Raw genomic sequence first — 20,704 nt, forward strand, 5'->3', positions numbered from 1 at the left:
ACGACTTTTCTTTACGTACTCTCTCTTTCTCTCGCTCTTTCGAAATATGAATTTGAGCGGAAGATTTAGGATATGCACAGGTCATTTGTGATATAACTGTTTGCTGTGATTTTTGTTTTTGTAATCTTCAAAGAAATTTTTTTTTTTAAAAAAAGGGAAAAATGGTCAATTTCATCCGCGAACATTTTTATTAAAGTTGATTTAGTTCCTAAATTTTAAATTTGATCAATGTAGTCCTTAAACTTGATTTTTGGATCCAATTAAATCGCTCCACCACGGTGCCAACACCAAAAATCAATCGTGCTCCTAATTTATTAGCTGACCAAGGGTATTTTGGAAACTTCAAGTGGGTTTGTGTGAATTGAGATATTTTTTAAAATTTTTAGGGTACTTTTTAAATATTTTAAATTTGCTTTACCCTCCCTCTATCGTAGTCCTTCCTACTAGCCCTCTCTTCCCATCTCCACCACCTCCTCTCCTCTGCCACTTTCCCTGATCTCCACCACCACCTTGCTTCCCACACCAAACCCACCACCCTCTCCACTCCCTTACCACTACCCCGCTGTCCCCCTTCTACTCACCCATCAACCACCATCACCACCACATTCCCCTCTCTTCGTTTCCCAACTCCATCGCCAAACCGACTTCCTATCATGGTTCACCAAATCGGCTGATTTCAAGTTGACTTGTCCGAGTCATAACTGGAATAGGAGGCATTGGTACGATACCAACACTCACATCGACGTTTGACTGGAATCCGAGTTGACTCAGATTGACTCGGCCGATATTAACCAAGTCAACTTAGATCGATAAGAAACCAGCAGAACTCACCGAGTTTAGCTGAGTCAAATCGCAAGTCAGACAACGAAATCACCCACATGATTTTCTTCTTTCTCCTACCAGTCGCCATCCTCATTCCATCACTTCTGCTAGAGCAACCCCATCATAATTAGTTGAGGTTTCTTGAGGGTTATGGTTTTAAGACTCGTAATTTTGTTGGGATTGATCCTAATCTTCAGATTGAGAGTATGAACAAGAAGAATTGGAGCAAATTTTGAAGTATGATGAATCTAGGGTATAGAAACAATATGGATTAGAGGAGTATTAAAGAGAGAGTGGGTTTTGACGAGGAGGATACTAGATGGACGGAAAAAATAGAGTTAGTGAAATCTATTGCCAATGGATGTGCAGGAAGAGATGCGAATGGACCGGAAAAGATGAGAACTATTTTTTCGGAAGGAAATTGGAAAGGAAGACGAGGATATGTTTATGTGGGGATAGTTTTAGGCTTAATTATAAAGTGCTCGCTATAATTATGAATCAATAGCAAATTTCCCTTATATTTACAAAAATCTTTTGCATTTTAATACTATAAAATCAAATAATTAGAGTAGCATCATTTTTTTAAAATACTTACATAGTATCTATGTTAATGTAGGCTTTTATCAAATTTAATTTGATAGTTGTATTGGTAATAGTATTTTTTAATTTTAGTAATTTTTCTAGAATTTTTAAAACCTTTATATGCTATAACTTGCGTATCACTTGATATTTAATTGATATATTTAATTGATATGTCATGACCGATGTAGAACAACAGCGACTGCCACCCGTGATGTTGAACCATGCTCACTCTCCTTCCCCAGTGTATTGTGCTATACTCATCATTAGCAGTAGTAGAATATACAAGCAAATTCTTGAAACTTTTCTTTCATCTGAGTTTAATTCATTGGTAATTAAACATTCACGGGACCTTACTTACTTTTACAATTAATATTCATCCTAGAGATGATTTGACTTCTTATACATGCTTGTGTATGTATTGGATGTAGATCAAGGGTTACAAGTTGCTCTAGTTCATAGGATATGTGGTTGCACACAATAAGGAGATTGTTATATGAGCTTGCCGTGGAATTTGGAAGAAACGCAGAAATTAGCCATCTCCTTCTCTAATGGCGGATCTCCAGCTGCTATCTTGAGAACTTGCATGTTCATAAGGGATAAGACTAAATAGCAAACTCCAACAACCATCATGTTCAAATGCATGAAACTCCAACTTACAAACACGTAGCCAATCTTTAAAATTTATACTCCAGTTGGTCTTAGAAACTTTCCACATGGTATATCCTTTTTTTTTTTTTCTTTTCCAGATATCTGTCCATCAATGCAGAAGAAAAGGAGTTCGAACATGTTCAAACTTTCATCTGTAAAAAGCTCAACACCTTCACCATCAGAACCTAACCGATCTTCTTGATAATAAAATTCCACCAAGTGGAATCGCTTGGCAGTCAAAAGTTAGCTTTGGAATAAGAATCATCGATACCGGAGAAGATTAAAAGCAATTATGTAGTCATCACATTCCATAGCATGTTGATGGGTTGCTCAATTGTTTGATTGTTAGCCTGAGCATGTTGCCCATGACAGTGAATTTGCGGCTGATGAGAATGTTGACAAGAATCATCTCCACTTGCCCATGAAGATGGTCGGAAGGTGCCATTGGATGAGGAGGTGGTGGGCAAAATGGGGCGGTGGTGATGGCTGGAGTTGAGAGAGTCAATCGGCGCGGAATGAGAGATAGAAATGCAGCAGCACGTTAGGTTTAGTTGGAGAAGATGATATAATTATTAAAAATTGCAAATTTTGGTCCTCTAGCTTTTCCTTGTTTTGTGTTTAGACCATTGACTTGTAATTCTTATAATACCTAGGCTTTGATATGGTGGTTACTTTTGTGCCGGAAAATTTCTAATAAATTTAAATTTAGGGACTAAAAACACCCAAATAAAATTCAATGAATGATGACCCAAGGCAGTGAGATTCAAAGAAAGAGACATTCAAGGAACAAAGATCAAGACATGGCAGAGGCAGTGAGATTATGCATGATCAAGGCAGCAGGGAAAGGACGTGATAAAATTAATATACGGTTTGAAAACAAGAAGATGATGATCCAAATTCAAACCGGAAAAGGGGATAATATAGAGATAGCTGCTATTATGGAGGATATCCAGAAAATGACCTTATGGTTTCGAATGTGCTCTTTTGTGAGTTTGAACGAAGATACTTATAGTCTTTGCTACAATTTGAGCAAAATTGCTCTTTTGAATTTTTGTGACATGGAGTGAAACTACGCCACTCTATAGTGCTAAATGCACTTTTGTAAAGATAGGAGCCCTTGCTCCAAAATTGTATAGTTTTGTGATGATATAAAATTTCTAATGTTTCGGGAAAAAAAAAAAGAATGAATGATGAAATTGGTTTAAGAAAAAAAGTTGACGGACTAAAATGACCATTTTTCCCAAAAAAAAAAAAAAAAAAGTGCACCTGTAGTTACCAAATTTTTTGAAATCTCGATTTTTTTTTGTTTTGTTTTTGTTTTTGAAGCCTCGATTAGTCTACTAAACTATTTTGGTTTTTTTGAATATGAAGTGACGAAAATGCCCGTACAAATTTAGAGCCATGACTTCTGTTTATTTGAAGAATGTTTCCTTTAAATTTCATATCAAGAGTGAAAATGCATCATTTTAAATGGATAGGATTATGTGCAAAGGCGATGCATAGTTGTGCAATTTTCCTTCGTCGATAATTAATTAGTTCAAAAAAATAAGAAAAAAGAAATCAACGATGGTCGATAGGGGGAGGGGTATCCGGTAATTTGGAGACGGAGGGTACCACGTAAATCCCATAGATAGTTGCGCTAAGCTTTCCTCGTCCTCGTCCTCGTCCTGTTGAGTTTGAGCTGCTGGGTTGGGTTTCAGTTCTCCTTCTATTTCATATCTATATTTATTCCTACTAGGTACCATACAAACACGCACAAGTCCTCAGCGATGACACTCATCGGCGGCATGGCCACCGGCGGCATCGCTCCCTCTTTTCTTTCAGGTAAACTGCTAAAGTACCCCCAAATGCAATTTTATTACGCTCCCGCTTTTCTTTCAGGTAAACTGCTAAAGTACCCCCAAATTCAATTTTATTATTATGATTATTACTATTCGTGCATTTTTATCTGTTTCCATTTCTTCTTACGAGCCGGTGCTGATTTCGTGCATTTGATACTGCCTTAATAAAACTTTGCCGAACGCGAATTTTGCAGTTGATAATAGCATCATTACTATTGAGACACACGGCAGTTGATTATATTTTCCTGTTTCCGCAGCCATACAATTTCTAGGGTTTCCACAATGTTTTGATTTCGTCGTCATATTTCCAGTTTTCTGCCAGAAGCTCTTATTTTGTTTGTTTTCTTTTTTTCCCCCAAGGCATAGTTTGGGAGTTTAGGCTAGAAAAGAAAAAGACATCATTTTCTTTCCGTATTGTTTGGGAGTTTTGGAAAGGAAAGAAAAGAAACTAATTTCTTTAGTTTGGGAGTTGAAGAGAAATATAGACAAAAGGTTTTAAAACAAGTGTTTTTACAAATTTGCAAACAATTTGGAACTTCTGATCCGCCCCTTTGAAGTCTGTAAGCATGTAGCCGACTTGTCCCTTTTTTGTTCGCTTTTTGTTTGAAGAAAAATATGCATCAATCCTTACCTCCATTTGACAGATTAGCCATTCACATTATGCAATAAGCGGAACCAAAACCCCATAACATGCAAGATTGCAACTTTGCAATAGCATCAGATATTAGGGGAAAAAAACTCAGGACTCAAAATAGAGCTGGTTTGATCTTGTTTCATACTACAAAAACTTGTCTCATTTACAGTCTTGATTCTGCTGCAGGTGGAAACCATCTCAAGGGCTACCAACTTTGGTCCCCAAACTCCTCTTCCTTGGTCAAGACACCAACTCTGACAGTCCAAAAGAACTTCAGCCGTCGGAGACTTCCTCGCAATTGGACTGTTCATGCAACCTACAAGTATGCTCATTCTTGTCTCCACAACTAAATATGGTTCCATTATCTACTACCTCATCTTTTACTGGCTACCAGGACAACTCTCCCTCTCTCTCTCTCTCTCTCTGATATTTTGCTTTTTAGTTGATGCACCAAAATGTCCTTTGGAACTAGATAAATACTATAAAATCCAAAACTTGTTCTTGTATTATTTGGTAAACATAACACTGAATTTGACAGTCTTTCAGTGTGAGACCGGTAGGACAGTCTTCAATTCTCCACCCAATGTTTGAAAGTTAAGTTTGTCATTGTTTTGTATATGTAAGTATTGTTTGGGCTTCTCTTATTTGCGTTACCAGAAGTTTGTCTTGACAATGCTTTTGAATTCCACCATGCTAGTTTGACGGCCTTAGCAAACAAGTGCATGAATGAGTGACCTTCTCATTACATGTGTGCTGCGTCATAAATGCATACCACCTGTATTCTTGTATTGTCTAGGTATGAATATTGGCATTAGTCTAGCACAGTGGTCTTTAAGCTCTTGTATGAATAATCTGGTGCAACTTTAAGCATGTTCTGCTACAGCTCAGAGACTTTGTTATATCTGTCATTCAGTGGTTCTATAACAGATTTTTCAGATGAGAAGCTCTTCAGTTTCTTTGCTGTTGAGCTTAACATTGTGTATTCTACCAGATACAAGCTCTCTAATTTTTTCTTAGAGGCTTTTAAGCACTTTTGCAATGTTCTCCGGTTTGTCTTACTTTTATATGTGTCCTGTGAACGGAAATTTTGTTATGCACCAGCTGTGTGTGCATTTCCACTTTCGATGCATTCTCATTTATCATTTTCCAAAATTTTATAGCTATTCCTCTTGGCCTCGTAATATTAGTTCTACACATTCTCACATGTCAAACATTCAGCTCAGCACAACTTTAAGTTTAAAATGGGATTCTGTCTCTAGTACAGATAGTGGGATAATGTGGAAAACTGAGAAGCCATGAAACATCTATCTTTGTCTCTTGCCAAGATGCATATAGTTAATTAGTCCTTGGATGACTAAATTCTTCCAAAGAGAGCTTTATTTTAACTACTGTCTTTATATCCACATTGCATTTCCTGTAGTTGTCTGCTGGGTTTTGCTTTTCCCAACATCACTCTTTACCCGTGGCCATAATCTCCTTTTGATTGCAAAGTGCAGTGATCGTAGGGGTGGAGGTGGTGGTGATTTTGTGGCTGGTTTCCTTTTAGGAGGTGCAATTTTTGGGACACTTGCATATGTTTTTGCTCCCCAGGTGAGATAAATTTTCTTTTTCCATTAAGACAACTCATTTCTGTATCGTCCACAAAAGTTCTTGAGTTCTTATACTTTTGATAATTAAGTTTGCTTGGTAACTCTTTGGTCAACAATTGGAAGATTGTATTGTCCTTGAATTAAATACTCTGCTACATATTACAATTCTGATACTAGTTGGGACAATTTTTATTAATTGAGATTATCTGCCCATCCTTGCCTTGCCTATTGGTAAGAGGTTGGTGGTTTGTGGATAGGAGGACAATCCTTGGTAGATATAGAACTGAAATAGTATGTAGCCGGTAACTTTCTAGCTTCAGAGTTGATAGGAGATGCTAGTAATCATTCATTTGCTTTTCCAAATGTATAAACTGTGTGGAATTTTGGCTGCAAGATTGAAGAAGCTGCTTGATCAGATTAAAGATAAGAGAAGAACAATCCATGGAAGGGAAAAACGAAAAGCTGACGAGAAAATTGACATGAGCATATTTAGTAATACAGGAATGGTTATGCTTTGGCTTGTTGATTTACCATTAATATACCCAAATCTCTTGATTCATTGCAAAAGAATTTTACAACTACTAATAGTGATTATATTCCTTAGGTCACATTTTGCATCTTCAACTGTTAGCTTTTCATGATCAAATGGAACTTGATAAGGAGGGAAAAAATGTATTTTTTAAGTAATGTTTCACAAATTTCTAGATACAAAGTAGGTCTAAAGCATCCTAGGGATTAACTTGGGATTATAAGTGATGTCTGGCATTGTTTTTCAAACCTCTTCATGCTAAGACATACATGTCAAGGTAAAGCAGGAAAAGGAAATGCTAGAGAAGTTCAAAATATCCAATGAATGCTTTGTTAGTGATTGAAATTGTAGTACTTTTCTACTTGGTATTAATGGTCATTGCAACTTCAAAATTTCTTTTGTTGGTATAATATCCCAAAAACAAAACAATCCTCCATTTCCTATTTGTTTAGTTTCTCTACTGTCTTATAGATGCATTTAACTATCTTGCATTGAGATGTTATTAATGGTAGGCAGGTTACGATTTCTCCTAGCTTCATCATTACCAGCTCTTGGAGCTCATGCTTGAACATCTAGAACAAAGAACTTTGCTGCTTAGCTAGCTCTGTCTATTTGAAAGTTAGGAGGTGCTTGAACCTTGTATGTAACCTTGTTCAAAGTCCTAGCGGCATTTCTATGGAGTGGTCAACCAATCACCTTGTGGGGTGGTTCTCCTTCTATCTGTTTGTGCCTGCGAGTTTGGCTGTGCCACACTGTTTTTCGCTTCTGCTTTTAGTCATTTTGTCCCCCTTTATCCATATGATCAGATAAGAAGATCGCTTTTGAATGAAGACGAGTACGGTTTCCGTAGGGCAAAGCGACCAATTTACTATGACGAAGGTTTAGAGGTACTTACTAGTAGCACCCTCCTGCTTATTGCCTTGCAGTAGATTGAGGATTGAATTCTCACTATGCAACGCTAATTCTATCCTCTGATCCTCCCCTTCCATCGGTGTATTCTTTTTCTTGAGATGCAGAAAACGAGGCAGACATTAAATGAAAAGATAAGTCAACTTAATTCTGCTATTGACAATGTCTCTTCTCGGCTGAGAGGTGGCAATAGCATGCCTCCGGTGCCAATTGAGGCTGATCCTGAAGAAGCGACAATGTAAGGCCAGCCTTTGTTGTGTGATGAAGTGGTTTCCGTATCCAGTTCAACTTGTTTCTGAAACTATTGGACTCTTCCTATCAAAGCCTATTTCTAGAAGTATTACTCTGTGCGCTTGAGGAGCCTATTGTCATTGCTCACTTTGTTTTTCACCCAAGATCTTTTCTCTGTTTGAGATTTCTTTCATCCGTTCCATAATAAGGAAATGGCTGGTACGCAGTAGAGTTATTAGTTGGTATTGGCTGCTGGTAACTTCTTAATTGCTCAAACGTCTCTCAAACTTTGGGGACCTATACATTGTGTTTCAGTATGAATATCATCATGGAAAATAATTTAGGACCACTACTAGCTTATGCCTGGAAGTCTTAATTGTTTGAAGAATTAAGTTTAATCAAACCTATCTTTCAGAAATTATTGTCTTAATGCGGTAGAATCATGGATGTAACAGGGAGGTGGACTCTTAAACCTTCCAAATTCAGGTTGACTATAAAATCTTACAACAAAAATAATGCATTACTTTTAAGCAAATTTGTAGCCTACTATTTAATGGATTAATTCTATATGCTCTAACAGAGCAGTGATTTTTATTTTTTTTTCATATTAGCAATTATGAATGTATGTCATGTATACATGATTTGCTTTTCAAATTTGAATTCAAGTTATATGTGGCATGATCTAAACCTACAAGTGAAAAAAAAAAAAAATTGTACATGAAAAGTGTATAAAAAGCTAAATATACAAATAATACACCACTTACCTCAACTTCTATTAATCGGCACATATTTTGTTCAATCTCCCTAACTGACGTTCAAGACTGGATTAACAGTCACACGGATGCCCAGATGCAAGAATCACCTTGAGTACCCGTTGTAACCCTTCTAATCATTCTATTTTATCAGATGTTGATACCATTATGATTTTTATAGTATGAACGATGCAATTTACTGCTTTCCCCTTTGACAACCCAAAACCCTCCTTTAAGTTCCCCTTCTATCTTCGTCACTTCGAACTGAAAGAAGGGAAACAACAGTAGTGGGAGCTAGAGTGTTTTGTACTATTGGTTTCTTTGTTATTTTCTAATTAGGGCTTTTGGGCGCTAACTCCCCTTGGAAATCTTAAATTAGATTTTTTTTTTAATAAGAAAAATATCTGGATGAAATCAACTCCAATCACTGTTATAAATCACACCATGCTTTTCGAAACCATAATTGCATATAAGGTTGTTACAAATCGTCCAACAACGCAATGTGTTGGAAATCTAGAATTAGATATCATGAACAAAAAAAAGGAAAACAATAAACTTTTAACCCACAAGCCATTATTGTCTTGATGGACCCAATGCTTTAAAATTCTACGATTCTTAAAATTCACTTAATAGCTAGTTTGGATGTTCAAGTTAGAAAAGAAAAGAAGAGATTTTAATATTGTTTAGAAGTTTTAGAAAAAAGTAGAATGATTTTAAACATATCTGTCAATAAAAATTCATTCAATAGTTTTGTTAGGATAAAATGGACAATTTAAAAAAGTTTTGTAAAAAATTTGCACTGTAGCAACACTTGGCATCCTTCACAATCCGTTTGTTTCTTTTCTTTTCCGTTTCACCTGAAAGTCCAAACGTAAGAAAATGTACCTTTCATTTCGATTCCATTGTAATCTCAACTCCCAAACTAGCTATAAAGAGGGAGCCACCGGGCCTTTGGCCTCCACCAAAATTTGCCAAAACATGTGACGGTATTAATTGACTTTCTTCGATGAAGTCTCTCATATCGAATCCCCCTTCCCCACTCCTTATATTAGATTAAGTTATAGAAAAAAACAAACTAGCTATAAAGAGGAAATGCGAAAAAAAAAAAAAAGGCGCAGCCAAAGAACGGGCGACAAACAAAACAGAGCTGCACGCAAAAGGTTGGTGGAATTACAAATCAGGATGAAGAAACATCATCCCCTCTATACCATACCCCGTCCCTCACCGTCCTAGCTAGTCTGGGAGTTCAGATTTCAAAGGAATAGAAAAGAAAGGAAGGGAAAGGTGAACTTTTCACGTTTGGAAGAGTTTAGTGAGACGGAAAAGAAAAGAAACGAACGGATCTTGAAAAGAAGCCAAGCGCTGCTACAGTGCAAAAATTTTCTGACCAAAACGGGCGGAAAGCGAAGGAAAACTGATGGAAGCTTACAAATTTTTTTTTTATTCTTTCTTTTCTCACATAACTTATCCTTTCTCTTCTTTTCTTTTCTATCCTCAACTCACAAACTAGCTATAAGATAAGCCTACCTGGTGGTGGGGACGGAGACTCTACTAGAGTTATTTGGAGGCAGTAGTAGCAACACCAGCAGCAGCAATTGGATGTAAATCAGGAGGAGGAGGGGAAGGAGAAGACAGAAAAAGTTGAATTTGGTCCAAGAAAGAGAGATGCTGGGGCCTGTCTTTGCGCTTGACGTATCCTTTGGCCTCTTTCTCGGAGTAGCAGTGGTATCCCTTCTCCCCGTTCCTCTTCCAGAGCGCCTCCGCATAGGTTGAGTGTGCGTAGTAGGCCTCGGCCTCTATGGGAAGGGGGTCATGATCCTCCTCTTCCTCTTCCTCCTCCTCCTCGTGGATGAGGACGACCCTGATGGGCAGCCTGTCGTAGTGACCGCGAGTGACGCCCTCCAAGTCGTCCATGCGGGCCAATGCCCTTGGGGAGACGGAGTAGAGCTCGCCGGAGACAGGGTGGCCGCGGCCGTGAAAATTGAGCAGGAAGGGAACTCTGTAGGGCCCGCAGACGAGAGGGAGTTGGTTGGCGGTCCGGCAGAGGCCCAGGAAGGCGGCATCTCCGGAGGCCATCATGTCTTGTAAGAGGGTGTGATTGGAGAAACCGTGCTTGAGAGTTCCGTAGGTGAAAATTAGGGTGCTGCTGCTGCCGCTGCCGCTGCAAGTAGAAGTATTATCATTATGGAGGGAGTAATGGTTGCCCATGCCCATTTCTTCCAGACTGTCTGCTGCTCCCATTCCAACCCTCCAAATAAAATCCCTAATTCCCCTTTGGTTGGATCTGGGAAGTCGGTCGGGAGAATTGAGAGAAATGAAAAAACAAAAGAGTCTATTTTTTGTCAGCGTCTGCTCTCTGACGTCGTCGAAATGAAATGCTGCGTCGAGCGTGGATTGGGTTGTTTGTATCTTTACGCAATTGCAACTTCAAAATCAAGCTTCATTTTCTCTCACGCAAGTATTCGGCATCAACTTCAGCTAGCTAATAAACTTGTGATTCTGATTACAAGTTACAGCAACGAATTTGACTGGATCTACAATAGCTAGAGCCTAGAAGCTGAGAAAACCACATACATGGTGGTGCTGTTCCCCCATTTTGTCTAATCAAATCTATTCTTACAAATTACTACAATGAATATGTGCCCTAGTAATTAATAATATCACAAACTTGAGACCATCAGACGACCTAAATCAAATGGCGGAGGAGCTCTCCCGACACAATGCAAAAGACTTGGCCAGTTTCACAGCATCTTGCACCCTAAGCCGAGTTCCTTGTTGCCCAACAACTACAGATGCCACCTTAGCGGCAAAGCCACCCATACCTTTCAAATCCGAAACTCCCCGCAGTATACCATACAATATACCTGAAGCATAAGCATCCCCCGCACCACAAGTATCCACCGGCGGCATGCAAGGAGGAGCAGGAATATACACTGCTTCCCCTTTCACCCCAATATAAGATCCTCTTGGTCCATCCGTCACCGATACTAGAGGCACAAAGTGGCTTAGGTACCTTGTAGCCGAAACGGGGCTTTCCTTCGAGGAAAAGTGACAGAAAGCTCTGGCTTCATCGCTATTCGCAAAAACGATGTCAGCATAGTTAGCCATGATGTCCCTGGGCCGCCCCCCCCCCCCCCCCGCCCCCCAAAAAAAGAAACAGCACCTCATTAGCAAATCACAAATTACTCGTTAGGAATTGGGTTTGAAAGATCAGAGTATGCTGCATAGCATCGCCTAAATGCACCAGGTTCCAAGCTCTAATAGTTTAAGAACAACAAGCTGACAAATACTTGAGGCCTATGTAAATTAGTACTGCTCAATGCTTCTCTACAGTTAATTAAATAGATCTTCGAGTATGAAGGGGAAGCCGTACAAAAATCTAAAGCAAATCTTCTGAAAGAATTGTTATATGCTAAACTCCAATACTAAGACATATAAGAAACGAGGAGGAGGCTGGGAAGAACATATGCCATATTTACCAAAAATCATCATAGTGTCTCTCAATGCAAGAAATATCTGATGCTGTGACAGCGACTAAAGCACCAAAGCTGCGGGCAACCTCACATGCTTTTGATATGGTTTTGATTGTATCAGGAAATTCAAATAGATATCCTTCAACAATGAGCACATCTGTTTTGCAAATTGAGCTAGCCAAGGAGGAATCATAACTAATGGTGGAAGATGTACCCTGTCACCACAAACAAAGAGAGTCTAAGTAAAAGAACATGTGCAAAATAAAAAGGGGCAGTACCCTGACAATGTGCGTAACACGAAATACAATATATTTTCATTGAAAACTGCAGAATGGTTTTTGAGAGAATAAAGGCAGTGCAAATATCATTCCACCCAAAACAACAGGGTCACTCCATTTAATCAAAAGATGCATGCTGCTTTATACTCACAGCCAGAAACAAAAATTTGCTGCAGAACGTATCTGCAAATGAATAGGGCCTAAGTTGTGGTTGACAGAGAGATAATGCCTCCAGTCATCATGTAGACAGTGAGATTATGCACAACAACATCACAGTGGAAATTAGTTATTCAAAATGTCAAACTATATTTAAAAAAAAAAAAATGGGAAAGAATGCTGTTTGTACTATATATATCCATAAAACCATTTCAGCGCCGCCAACTCCAGCTGTTATCGATAAGCTACATCCTTTCGTCATTATCATCATAACTACATAAAACTAATCATCAAGTTTATCAAGCGCTTTTCCTTGAAGCAAATCCGTCACCTCATTATCTACTCTCCAGTAGGGACTACAATAGCATCTAAAACAATTTAATGTAATTTGAAATTGGTTAAACCTAAAATACAAACGTCAAAAAGTACGTAAATGAAGTTTCTAAGCATTAAACTTTCTTTGATCAGTCATAGCTGCCATGACCGTAGCACTGTTAGGATCGCAGGAAGCTGCCACTAAGGGTGTTCACGAATCGAGCCGCTCGCGTAGCACTGTTAGGATCGCAGGAAGCTGCCACTAGGGGTGTTCGGCTCGCGGCTCGAGTACGAGCTTGACTCGAGCTAGGTCAATATCGAGCTCGAGCTCAAAAACATTAAGCTCGTTGGCTCGCGAGCGGCTCGCGAGCTCAATTATATATATATTTTTTATTTTTTATTTTAATAGTAAAATTACACATATATCCCTAATATTTTATTATTTATTAAAAATTATTATTTTATTCATTTTTAAAAATAAATAATTATTTTTTATTTTTTTAAAAATAAATTTATTATTTTTATTTTTTATTTTTTAAACTCGAGCTCGAGCTTGACATTTTGAGCTCGTCGAGCTCGAGCTCGAGTTCAAGCTTCACAAAATTAACTGGAGGCTCAGCTCGACTAGGCCAAAGTTCGGCTTGACTCGGCTCATTTGCACCCCTAGCTGCCACCACAATTCCTCAAATACAACCATGCTAACTTTAATCGAGCAACAGAGCCTACATTCTATCTTATAACAAGGCCACCAACGCAACCAAAACTTCAGTATCACCAGATATGCGAGTACCCAACACTAGAATACTGGCCTTGTTATCAATTGATTATTTTAGCTAATTATAGATTCAGATTTTCAATAATCAGTTTTTTGACGTTTTGGTTTGGTTTTGCACTTAGATTATAGATTTTTTAATAGCCAAAAAAGCCAAAATCCATAATCTACCAAAGATTTTTGCTGATTCTGATTATTTTCTATAATCAGCTTATGCAAAATCTCAAGCAAAAGAACTAGGCCACTCCAAAAAGCATCAATTTTTGTGAAACACGAACTCATGGTGAGCAAAACAAAAGGAGCTCCACCACTGGTTGAACTTGATGCAAAAAACTTCTTCCCTGAAAAGGTTATGCACCCATTAAGTACCTGATAAGCAAGCATTGTACGCTGGGCATCTGGTGTTGTGAGAACAACAACTGTTCCAGTAGTTCCCTCATTAACAGGTGCCGACAGGAAACTCACATTTGCTCGTTTCAATTTTGACCTATCCAACGCAACCAGATTAGAAACAATAAGCAGTACAAAAATGTTGGTGTTGCAGAAATACATACACCACAAAGGCACCTTTTTAAGTGAAAAAATGAGAGAGAGAGAGAGAGAGAAAGAGCCCAGGGATTTCCAATGTTCTTGGAAAGATTGCTAGAAATTTTCATTTAACAGAGTTCAGCAATAATTAAAACCCGTGGATATTTAAGTATGGTGAAAAATTAACAGAAAAGGGTGAGGACAATGAAGGATGATATACCTGTAAAACCCACCAAGCGGATCACTTCCAACACTGCCTGCCATAGCTACATTTAGGGAAGGGCCTCCAACAGGTAGACCACCAAGCCTGGCCAAGGCGACCAGACTATTGGAAAGAGAGCCACCAGCTGCAGCCTTGTAGCTGCATCCATCCATAGCCTGTAAAACTCTACCCCTTTCCTCATGATTTACAACTTTCCTTGTACCCTTTTCCAGTCCAAGTCTCTCGAGGAATTCATCATCAACCATGCCAGAAAAATCAACCTAAGAAGAAAAAGGATCACGCCACGAATTTCTCCTTTTGCGAACAAAACAAGAAAAGAGAAGGAAAGGAAAAGAGAAGGTGACGAAATTGTTTTGCTCCAGTGAAAGTGGCAAATAGTGGACGGAGGGTGCACGAAGTAGGAGAATTGGAAAAGGGTGTCATCAACTGACAACTAATCAACGAAGAAAGACATAGGGGAAGGGCACGTGTGATAGTCAGAGCAACAAGTGCTGTTGGAGATGGCAGAAGATAAATAGAGCAGTAGTTCAGTAATTGAAAGCGAATTGGGGTAGTAGTAAGAGTTGAAAGTTACCATGGCCTGGCCGAGACCCAAGACGTCCCATCTGTCGGGCAAAGAAGAAGGAGAATGAGGAGAGAAATCATGAAGATTGTGGTGGCAGCTGCGGCGGCGGTGGCATTGAGGAATTGGAACGTGGGAGTCGTCGTCATCGTCATCATCATCATCTTCAGAGTCGGAATCAGTTTGGGAATGGGTGGTTGTATGACTAAAATCATCGGAACTTCCATCGTCGGAGGAGGAGGAGGAGAGCCTGGTGGTGGTGGGAGTAGGGTGGTGGTAGGCAAAGCCATTATTGTCAGAGTAATAAGAAGTTGAAAAGGAGGTAGACATAGAAGAAGAAGGAAGAGGAGTAATAATAGGAGGAGAGGTAGGGGTGCCGGGGAAAGGGAAAAATAGAGAAGATGCGGAGGAAGAGCTGGAAAAGGGAAAAGAAAAAGTAGGAGCAGGAGTGAGTGGAGAGGTGGAGATGGTAGAATGAAGGGGGTGAGGAAAGAGAGGGGGATTGGTGGAGGATTTGATCCTGGACAAGTGGGGAATTGGTGGAGGAGGAGACCCAGCCATGAAATTCATGATAGATAAGGGGTGTTGGTGTTGGACGATACAAACCGACGACATATCTTTTTCCACTAGAAAAAATGTATAGTTATTCACTACCACTATTTAGTTGCTAGTACATAGATTGCTTTGCTTCTGGCTAGTGGTGGAGGTTTCGAGAAGGATTGATCCTGAGATTCCGATATTTGACTACTATACTATAGAAAGACAGACAGAGAGAGGATGGAGTGAGGGAGGGAGAACGACCACCACGTCGGAGCCAAGCCAAGGAGCTCCTCCTCCCCCCAACACTCCAAAATTACCTAGCTTCCCCTTCTCTCTCTCTCTCTCAAAGTATACAACAACGACGGAGGAGGATGGTGGTGGTCAATTACGTGTATCCTCTCTCTCTCTCTCTAGAGACTATAGATAGGATGATATTGGTGTATCTAACTCTAATCTTCAAAAGCGATATACACAAGCTGGGTCCTAACCCTTCTTCCTCCTCCTAAGCCGTCGGCCCGCCGCCTACTCCTCCTCCTTTCCTTCGCTTATAACCTCCTAAATTTTACAATTTGTTTTATGGGATAATTTCAGAAACCTCCCCTGATGTTTTTGGACTATTTCACTGGCCTCCCTCCAGGTTTTAAACATTATTCTAACTTCCCCTGAGGTAATTATCTTGTAACGTTTAAATCCAATGGATAATTAAAAAATAATATTAGGAGAGAGAAGATTATATGATTTCATCATTGCCCCTCATCTGCTACACTATTTAATTAATTTAATACCAAATCACACCTTAAAAAAACACTAAAATTTGTTATTTATCATTAAAGATCAAATCACATATAATATCAAAAAATAGTATATCACATTATATTTTCACTTAATACAAGATTCAAATTATTCTTTTCAATTATATACCGATTGTCAGACGTGATCAACAACAAATAATCAAAAAATTTGCAACCAAAGTATTACAGAGAACAAACTTTAACATCATAAATATTTCTGTCAACATATCGAGTTTTGAAACCCAGACTGTTCATTGGTCCGAAAAAATGATTGCGTTAAGTATCACTGATTAAACCACTAGGTGAACCGTTATTAACCTGTAACGTCATAAATATATCATAAATATTAGAAACTTCAACAATAATGTTAAAAATAATCACTTTGATCCTTATTCTAATCTTTTATGTATTAGTTGTTTGAATTTCAAGAATAACTTTTATAAGTAAAAGGTAAAAGAAATATAGAATAACATTATTATCTACATCTTTAATTTTTTACATTTTTAATTTTCCTAAATTATATGATACGTAGTTTATAAGATAGGAATAAAAATAAATAGAAGGCAATGACAAACAATTGAAATGCACTGAAGAATTAACATAATTAATATACTATATGCAATAAAATGTTAAACACAAGTTAAATGAGAGAAAGGGAATGAGGAGTAGAAATAAGGTAATAATTGTTAATACCTTACTAATTGGAGACAATTATGCATGGGTAATTGGTAAAGTTTATTTCTGGAATGTCATCAAATGTGATTAATGGAGCAAATTTAAAATTTTTTAGGGCAAAGAACTAGCCGGAGCGGTTGGACCATCGGGGCTAACTGGTTTGCACAAAAGAGAGGGTGACTTTTTAATCCCTTTGGATTTAAGGCATAACCTAACCCGCCCAGCAGCCCGATCGACAGTTCAGTCGGTCTGATCGAACGGTGCGGGATAGGTTTCAAAAACATTGCAACATATTAAGGTTAGTTGCTGAGATTTTTATGATATTAAAGTTCACTATTTGTAGTATTTTGATTATAGATTTTTTTGAGTATTTGTTGTTAATCATGTTTGACAATGAATATGTAATTGAAAAGAACAATTTAGATCTACATTAAATAAAATATATAGAATGATATACAATTTTTGATGTCATATGTGATTTAATCCCTATTGATAAACAGCAAATTCTAGTGTTTTCTTTAATGTTTGGACATGTATTAGATTAATTAAACAATTTAGTAGATGATGGGGCAATGGTGAAATCATATTATTTTTCTCTCCTAATATTACTTTTGAATTATTAATTGGATCTAAATGTTACAAGATAATAAATCTCAAAAGAAGTTAGTATAATTTTTAAAACTCAAAGGAAGACCAGTGAAATAGTCAGAAATCTTAAGGGAGGTTTTTGAAATTATCCTTGTTTTATTCTTCATTGATACAACTTGTAAACAATTAAAAAAGAACACATATGAAATAAAACTACCTTCTCACGCCTTAACATACATTTTTTTAATAGTATATTTGTTACTTGGATTGATCTCTTTAATTAGTAGAATTTCTAAAATCTCGAGAGAGGTCAATGAAAGTGTTAAAAACCTCAGCGGAGATTTCTCAATTTGTCCCATTATATGAACATATCCCGTACGTCTTTAACTTGCTCAATTGCTCGTTCCCAACTAAAAGTATGAAACACTAAAAATAAAAATAAGAATCCACCATATTATTTTTTCTTTTGCACTGAGGTATGTTTGATGCAAAATTGGCGAAAACGTTTTTTCCTTACAAGTGATAAAGTGTAGCATGCAGGTGGCATAACTTTTGATGTACCCCTCCCTCCTTGGTTGTAGACGTAATTCTTCCTTCAATCCCATCTCTTTCAAATCCTCCCAAACTTGTCAAGTATCCCTAATTTTTGAAGGGGTACTCGATAATGTACCAATCATAAGTTTCGCACACGTTCTTCACAGTATGCATAATACCAAGGTTGTCTTATTTGGTTAGTGCTCCAATATGGAAGTTCGAAAAATATGGAAGTTCATTTTCTTTTCTTCCTTTGGAGAAAATCAGGAGCCTTCCCAAATGCATGTTGGTTAATATGACAATGTTAAATCAGGAGGATTTCTTCATCGGATAAAGTCCTAAGAGGCTATCTAAATTCTCTTTCTCCGTTAAATAGCTATTTTTTTATGATGCCATTTATAATCACCAGGCAAAAAACGACGATACCTCATATAACAACATTTGTGATGATTTTTCAAATATAAACTATTAGCCTCATCTAAGTAGATAGGACATGCTTTGTATTCTTTTGTGCTCTAGCTAGACTAATAGCCATACACTGGAAAATCAATAATTGTCAATAGAAATGTTGCATGAACTTTGACGAGGCTTTCACTTCAAACCAAACTTTAAAAACCTAAACGGCTCATTTTTTGTAAGTATACAAATCGTTTACTGATTATAGGGGACATTAGGTGTTGATTTCACAAGAAAGATTGTCAACTATTAGTAGTTTTCAACTTCTTTATTACTTAGACTATCACAAGTAAATCAAGTAAACAAACCATCATTTGTTTCTTTTCTACTTTTTTTTTGTATTATTTATTAAGTGAACATTAGGATGGTTGGATCATGGACTTCTTCCTTAATTAACTTCTCATATTGATTTTTTTTAATTTTGAATAAAATAAATTAAAAAATTTGTCTACTGAAAATTGGAAATAATTTAAAAATGAACAAATATTGGCATTTGCGTTTCAATGTACATTTTTTATTTACATACTTATTTGTAATTGAAATTCTGGATTGCTAAATCAAACAGTGGACATTCTTAAGCACCTGTAAAAATGTTCAAAATTATTCACCTTTACATGCAAATATTTGTTTTTTTCTTCGCTCCATGCATATATGTTTGTTGAAATGATAAGCACCACGAAAGAAATTCAAAAGCTACGGGTATTGTTGCCAACGCAGAGAGGATATAAATTTAATCACTCCCCGGACCCCGGCCCCATTCCCTCCCAATCCACACGACCGTCCCCACCCCCCCGGCCTTTTTTTTTGGTTTTTGTTTTTTTTTTTATGGCCCAACCAACGGTGAAGAATAACAACAGAGTGAAGAGACCCACGCCTGGGAGACGGATACAAATACAATTGATAGGCCGTAGAGTTTTAATTAATCGATCAACGAAAGGCAGGACTCAGATCGATCGACTGGGAAATGGATAAGAAAGCAAAAGAAGGCGAAGAAGAAAAGCAAACCAAGGAGGAGGAGGAGGAGGAGGAGGAGGATGTAGGGGTGGATTGCAAGACTTGCAAGCGGTGCAGACACAGCTACTCTCCAAAATCCAATAACCCTAATTCATGTCGATATCATCCTTCTTTCTTCGTGTGTCGTCGTCACGACGATCAGAAAAGGTACGTCCTGTTTCTATCTTCTCCCTCATTCCTCCCTCCATTTTTTTACCGGCTTTTTTTTTTCTTTTACTTTCTCATTTTGCATTTCCAAAAACTACTAGTAGTAGCAAGTATGATGTATGAATTGAAATTGGGACGTCGTTTCTTATTTAACTAGCTGTAGCTCTTAAATGTTCTTCCTTGCGCATATGCCGGTTGTTATATTCTCATGTATATATATATATGTATGGTGGGAGGGAGGTCCTATCGCTTCCAGCGGCTTAAGAATTCTGACAGGATGCACATTTATCATCAATGCTGACTTGCCGCCGGTGATTACATCAACGGTATCATTTATTTATTATTCAAAGGCTATGACTAGCCAGTCAGGTTACTAAACTGGTTGGTGGTCATTTCACTTGCAAAGGCTGTGGGTGTCGACTCTCCATAACAAGATCTTTCCTTCCTATAGTGTTAAGATTGCACAACGAATGAGATTCATATATTTCCCGAGGACTGTGGTTCTCTACTGAATTTTATAGTTTTATTTGTGGAGTTGGTTGGTCTTGAGAAAGATGCTCCCCCACCCCACTTGTGTATTTTATTGTGGGGTGCCTCACCTTGTATGTTGGTTTTCTGTGCTCAAAGCTGCTTTACAAGTTTGTGTGTTGGTTGGTTGGTAACCACTGCTTTTTATCCTGTTAAGGTACTACGAGTTGGGAGCTGATGATCCTCCTTATGCTGCCAAGTTTTACGATTGCTGCGGAGCAGAAGACCCGCAAGCATCTGGATGTGTTACCAGTTTCCATATCTCGTATGATGATAACTAAAACTGGAGATGTACTAGTTAGTATGTTATTCATCATGGGTATGTACGTACATAAACAACCTTTTCATGTGAAATTGGAGACTTTGCTTTCTTCTTTAAGGAACATTTGTATTGTACCTCTGCTGAACTGTGGGGAAGTTGGTGTAGGATTTCTGTGAAAACGTGTCAAGGACATTAACCCCCTTGCTTTTGTATAAACTCTCTATATTGCATTTTGAAGGCCGGGGCTGCTGTCTTGTATCTAAGCCCTGCCCAAGAAGTACCCAAGAAGCACTAACTGTTCGAGGAAACAAGGATATGATGTAGT

The 20,704-nt window shown here is 38.0% G+C and overlaps 4 protein-coding genes across 5 annotated transcripts; 2 read left to right on the forward strand and 2 right to left on the reverse strand.

The window, feature by feature from the left end:
* Nucleotides 1–3,503: 3,503 nt before the first annotated feature.
* Nucleotides 3,504–8,134, forward strand: LOC113729788 (uncharacterized). The gene is made up of 5 exons (XM_027254027.2): nucleotides 3,504–3,876; nucleotides 4,714–4,849; nucleotides 6,024–6,117; nucleotides 7,452–7,532; nucleotides 7,662–8,134. The coding sequence occupies exons 1-5, from the start codon at nucleotides 3,822–3,824 to the stop codon at nucleotides 7,794–7,796; spliced, it is 501 nt and encodes a 166-aa protein (XP_027109828.2). The 5' UTR covers nucleotides 3,504–3,821; the 3' UTR covers nucleotides 7,797–8,134.
* LOC113729787 (putative gamma-glutamylcyclotransferase At3g02910) lies at nucleotides 4,711–10,852 on the reverse strand. The gene has a single exon (XM_072077930.1). It carries the CDS (start codon nucleotides 10,776–10,778, stop codon nucleotides 10,095–10,097), a length of 684 nt encoding a protein of 227 aa, XP_071934031.1. The 5' UTR covers nucleotides 10,779–10,852; the 3' UTR covers nucleotides 4,711–10,094.
* A 146-nt stretch (nucleotides 10,853–10,998) lies between these two features.
* Nucleotides 10,999–15,927, reverse strand: LOC113729786 (uncharacterized). 2 transcript variants are annotated; one of them, XM_072077929.1, is made up of 5 exons: nucleotides 14,857–15,927; nucleotides 14,280–14,542; nucleotides 13,901–14,018; nucleotides 12,017–12,225; nucleotides 10,999–11,610 (listed from the first exon to the last, which is right to left on the reverse strand). In XM_072077929.1, the coding sequence occupies exons 1-5, from the start codon at nucleotides 15,457–15,459 to the stop codon at nucleotides 11,229–11,231; spliced, it is 1,575 nt and encodes a 524-aa protein (XP_071934030.1). In that variant the 5' UTR covers nucleotides 15,460–15,927; the 3' UTR covers nucleotides 10,999–11,228. The 2 variants fall into 2 exon arrangements, with proteins under 2 accessions (XP_071934030.1, XP_027109826.1); XM_027254025.2 differs by having other exon boundaries at nucleotides 10,999–11,652.
* A 3,287-nt stretch (nucleotides 15,928–19,214) lies between these two features.
* Nucleotides 19,215–20,616, forward strand: LOC113729792 (uncharacterized). Its single transcript, XM_027254031.2, has 2 exons — nucleotides 19,215–19,589; nucleotides 20,275–20,616. Exons 1-2 carry the CDS (start codon nucleotides 19,393–19,395, stop codon nucleotides 20,396–20,398), a joined length of 321 nt encoding a protein of 106 aa, XP_027109832.1. The 5' UTR covers nucleotides 19,215–19,392; the 3' UTR covers nucleotides 20,399–20,616.
* The last annotated feature ends 88 nt before the right edge of the window (nucleotides 20,617–20,704 follow it).

The sequence above is a fragment of the Coffea arabica genome, chromosome 2e (assembly GCF_036785885.1).
Source record: "Coffea arabica cultivar ET-39 chromosome 2e, Coffea Arabica ET-39 HiFi, whole genome shotgun sequence".
In the NCBI taxonomy this organism is placed as follows: Eukaryota; Viridiplantae; Streptophyta; class Magnoliopsida; order Gentianales; family Rubiaceae; genus Coffea; species Coffea arabica.

What these genes read in the sequence shown, in the direction of transcription:
- LOC113729788 (XM_027254027.2), top strand. Translation starts at nt 3,822, where the DNA reads ATGACACTCATCGGCGGCATGGCCACCGGCGGCATCGCTCCCTCTTTT. An exon ending in CATATGTTTTTGCTCCCCAG is followed by an intron (nt 6,118 to 7,451) that starts GTGAGATAAATT and finishes CCATATGATCAG; the next exon opens with ATAAGAAGATCGCTTTTGAA. An exon ending in ACTATGACGAAGGTTTAGAG is followed by an intron (nt 7,533 to 7,661) that starts GTACTTACTAGT and finishes CTTGAGATGCAG; the next exon opens with AAAACGAGGCAGACATTAAA.
- LOC113729786 (XM_027254025.2), bottom strand. Translation starts at nt 15,459, where the DNA reads ATGTCGTCGGTTTGTATCGTCCAACACCAACACCCCTTATCTATCATG. An exon ending in TGGGTCTCGGCCAGGCCATG is followed by an intron (nt 14,543 to 14,856) that starts GTAACTTTCAAC and finishes TTTTCTTCTTAG; the next exon opens with GTTGATTTTTCTGGCATGGT. An exon ending in AGACACTATGATGATTTTTG is followed by an intron (nt 11,653 to 12,016) that starts GTAAATATGGCA and finishes GGGGCGGCCCAG; the next exon opens with GGACATCATGGCTAACTATG.
- LOC113729787 (XM_072077930.1), bottom strand. Translation starts at nt 10,778, where the DNA reads ATGGGAGCAGCAGACAGTCTGGAAGAAATGGGCATGGGCAACCATTAC.
- LOC113729792 (XM_027254031.2), top strand. Translation starts at nt 19,393, where the DNA reads ATGGATAAGAAAGCAAAAGAAGGCGAAGAAGAAAAGCAAACCAAGGAG. An exon ending in CGTCACGACGATCAGAAAAG is followed by an intron (nt 19,590 to 20,274) that starts GTACGTCCTGTT and finishes TATCCTGTTAAG; the next exon opens with GTACTACGAGTTGGGAGCTG.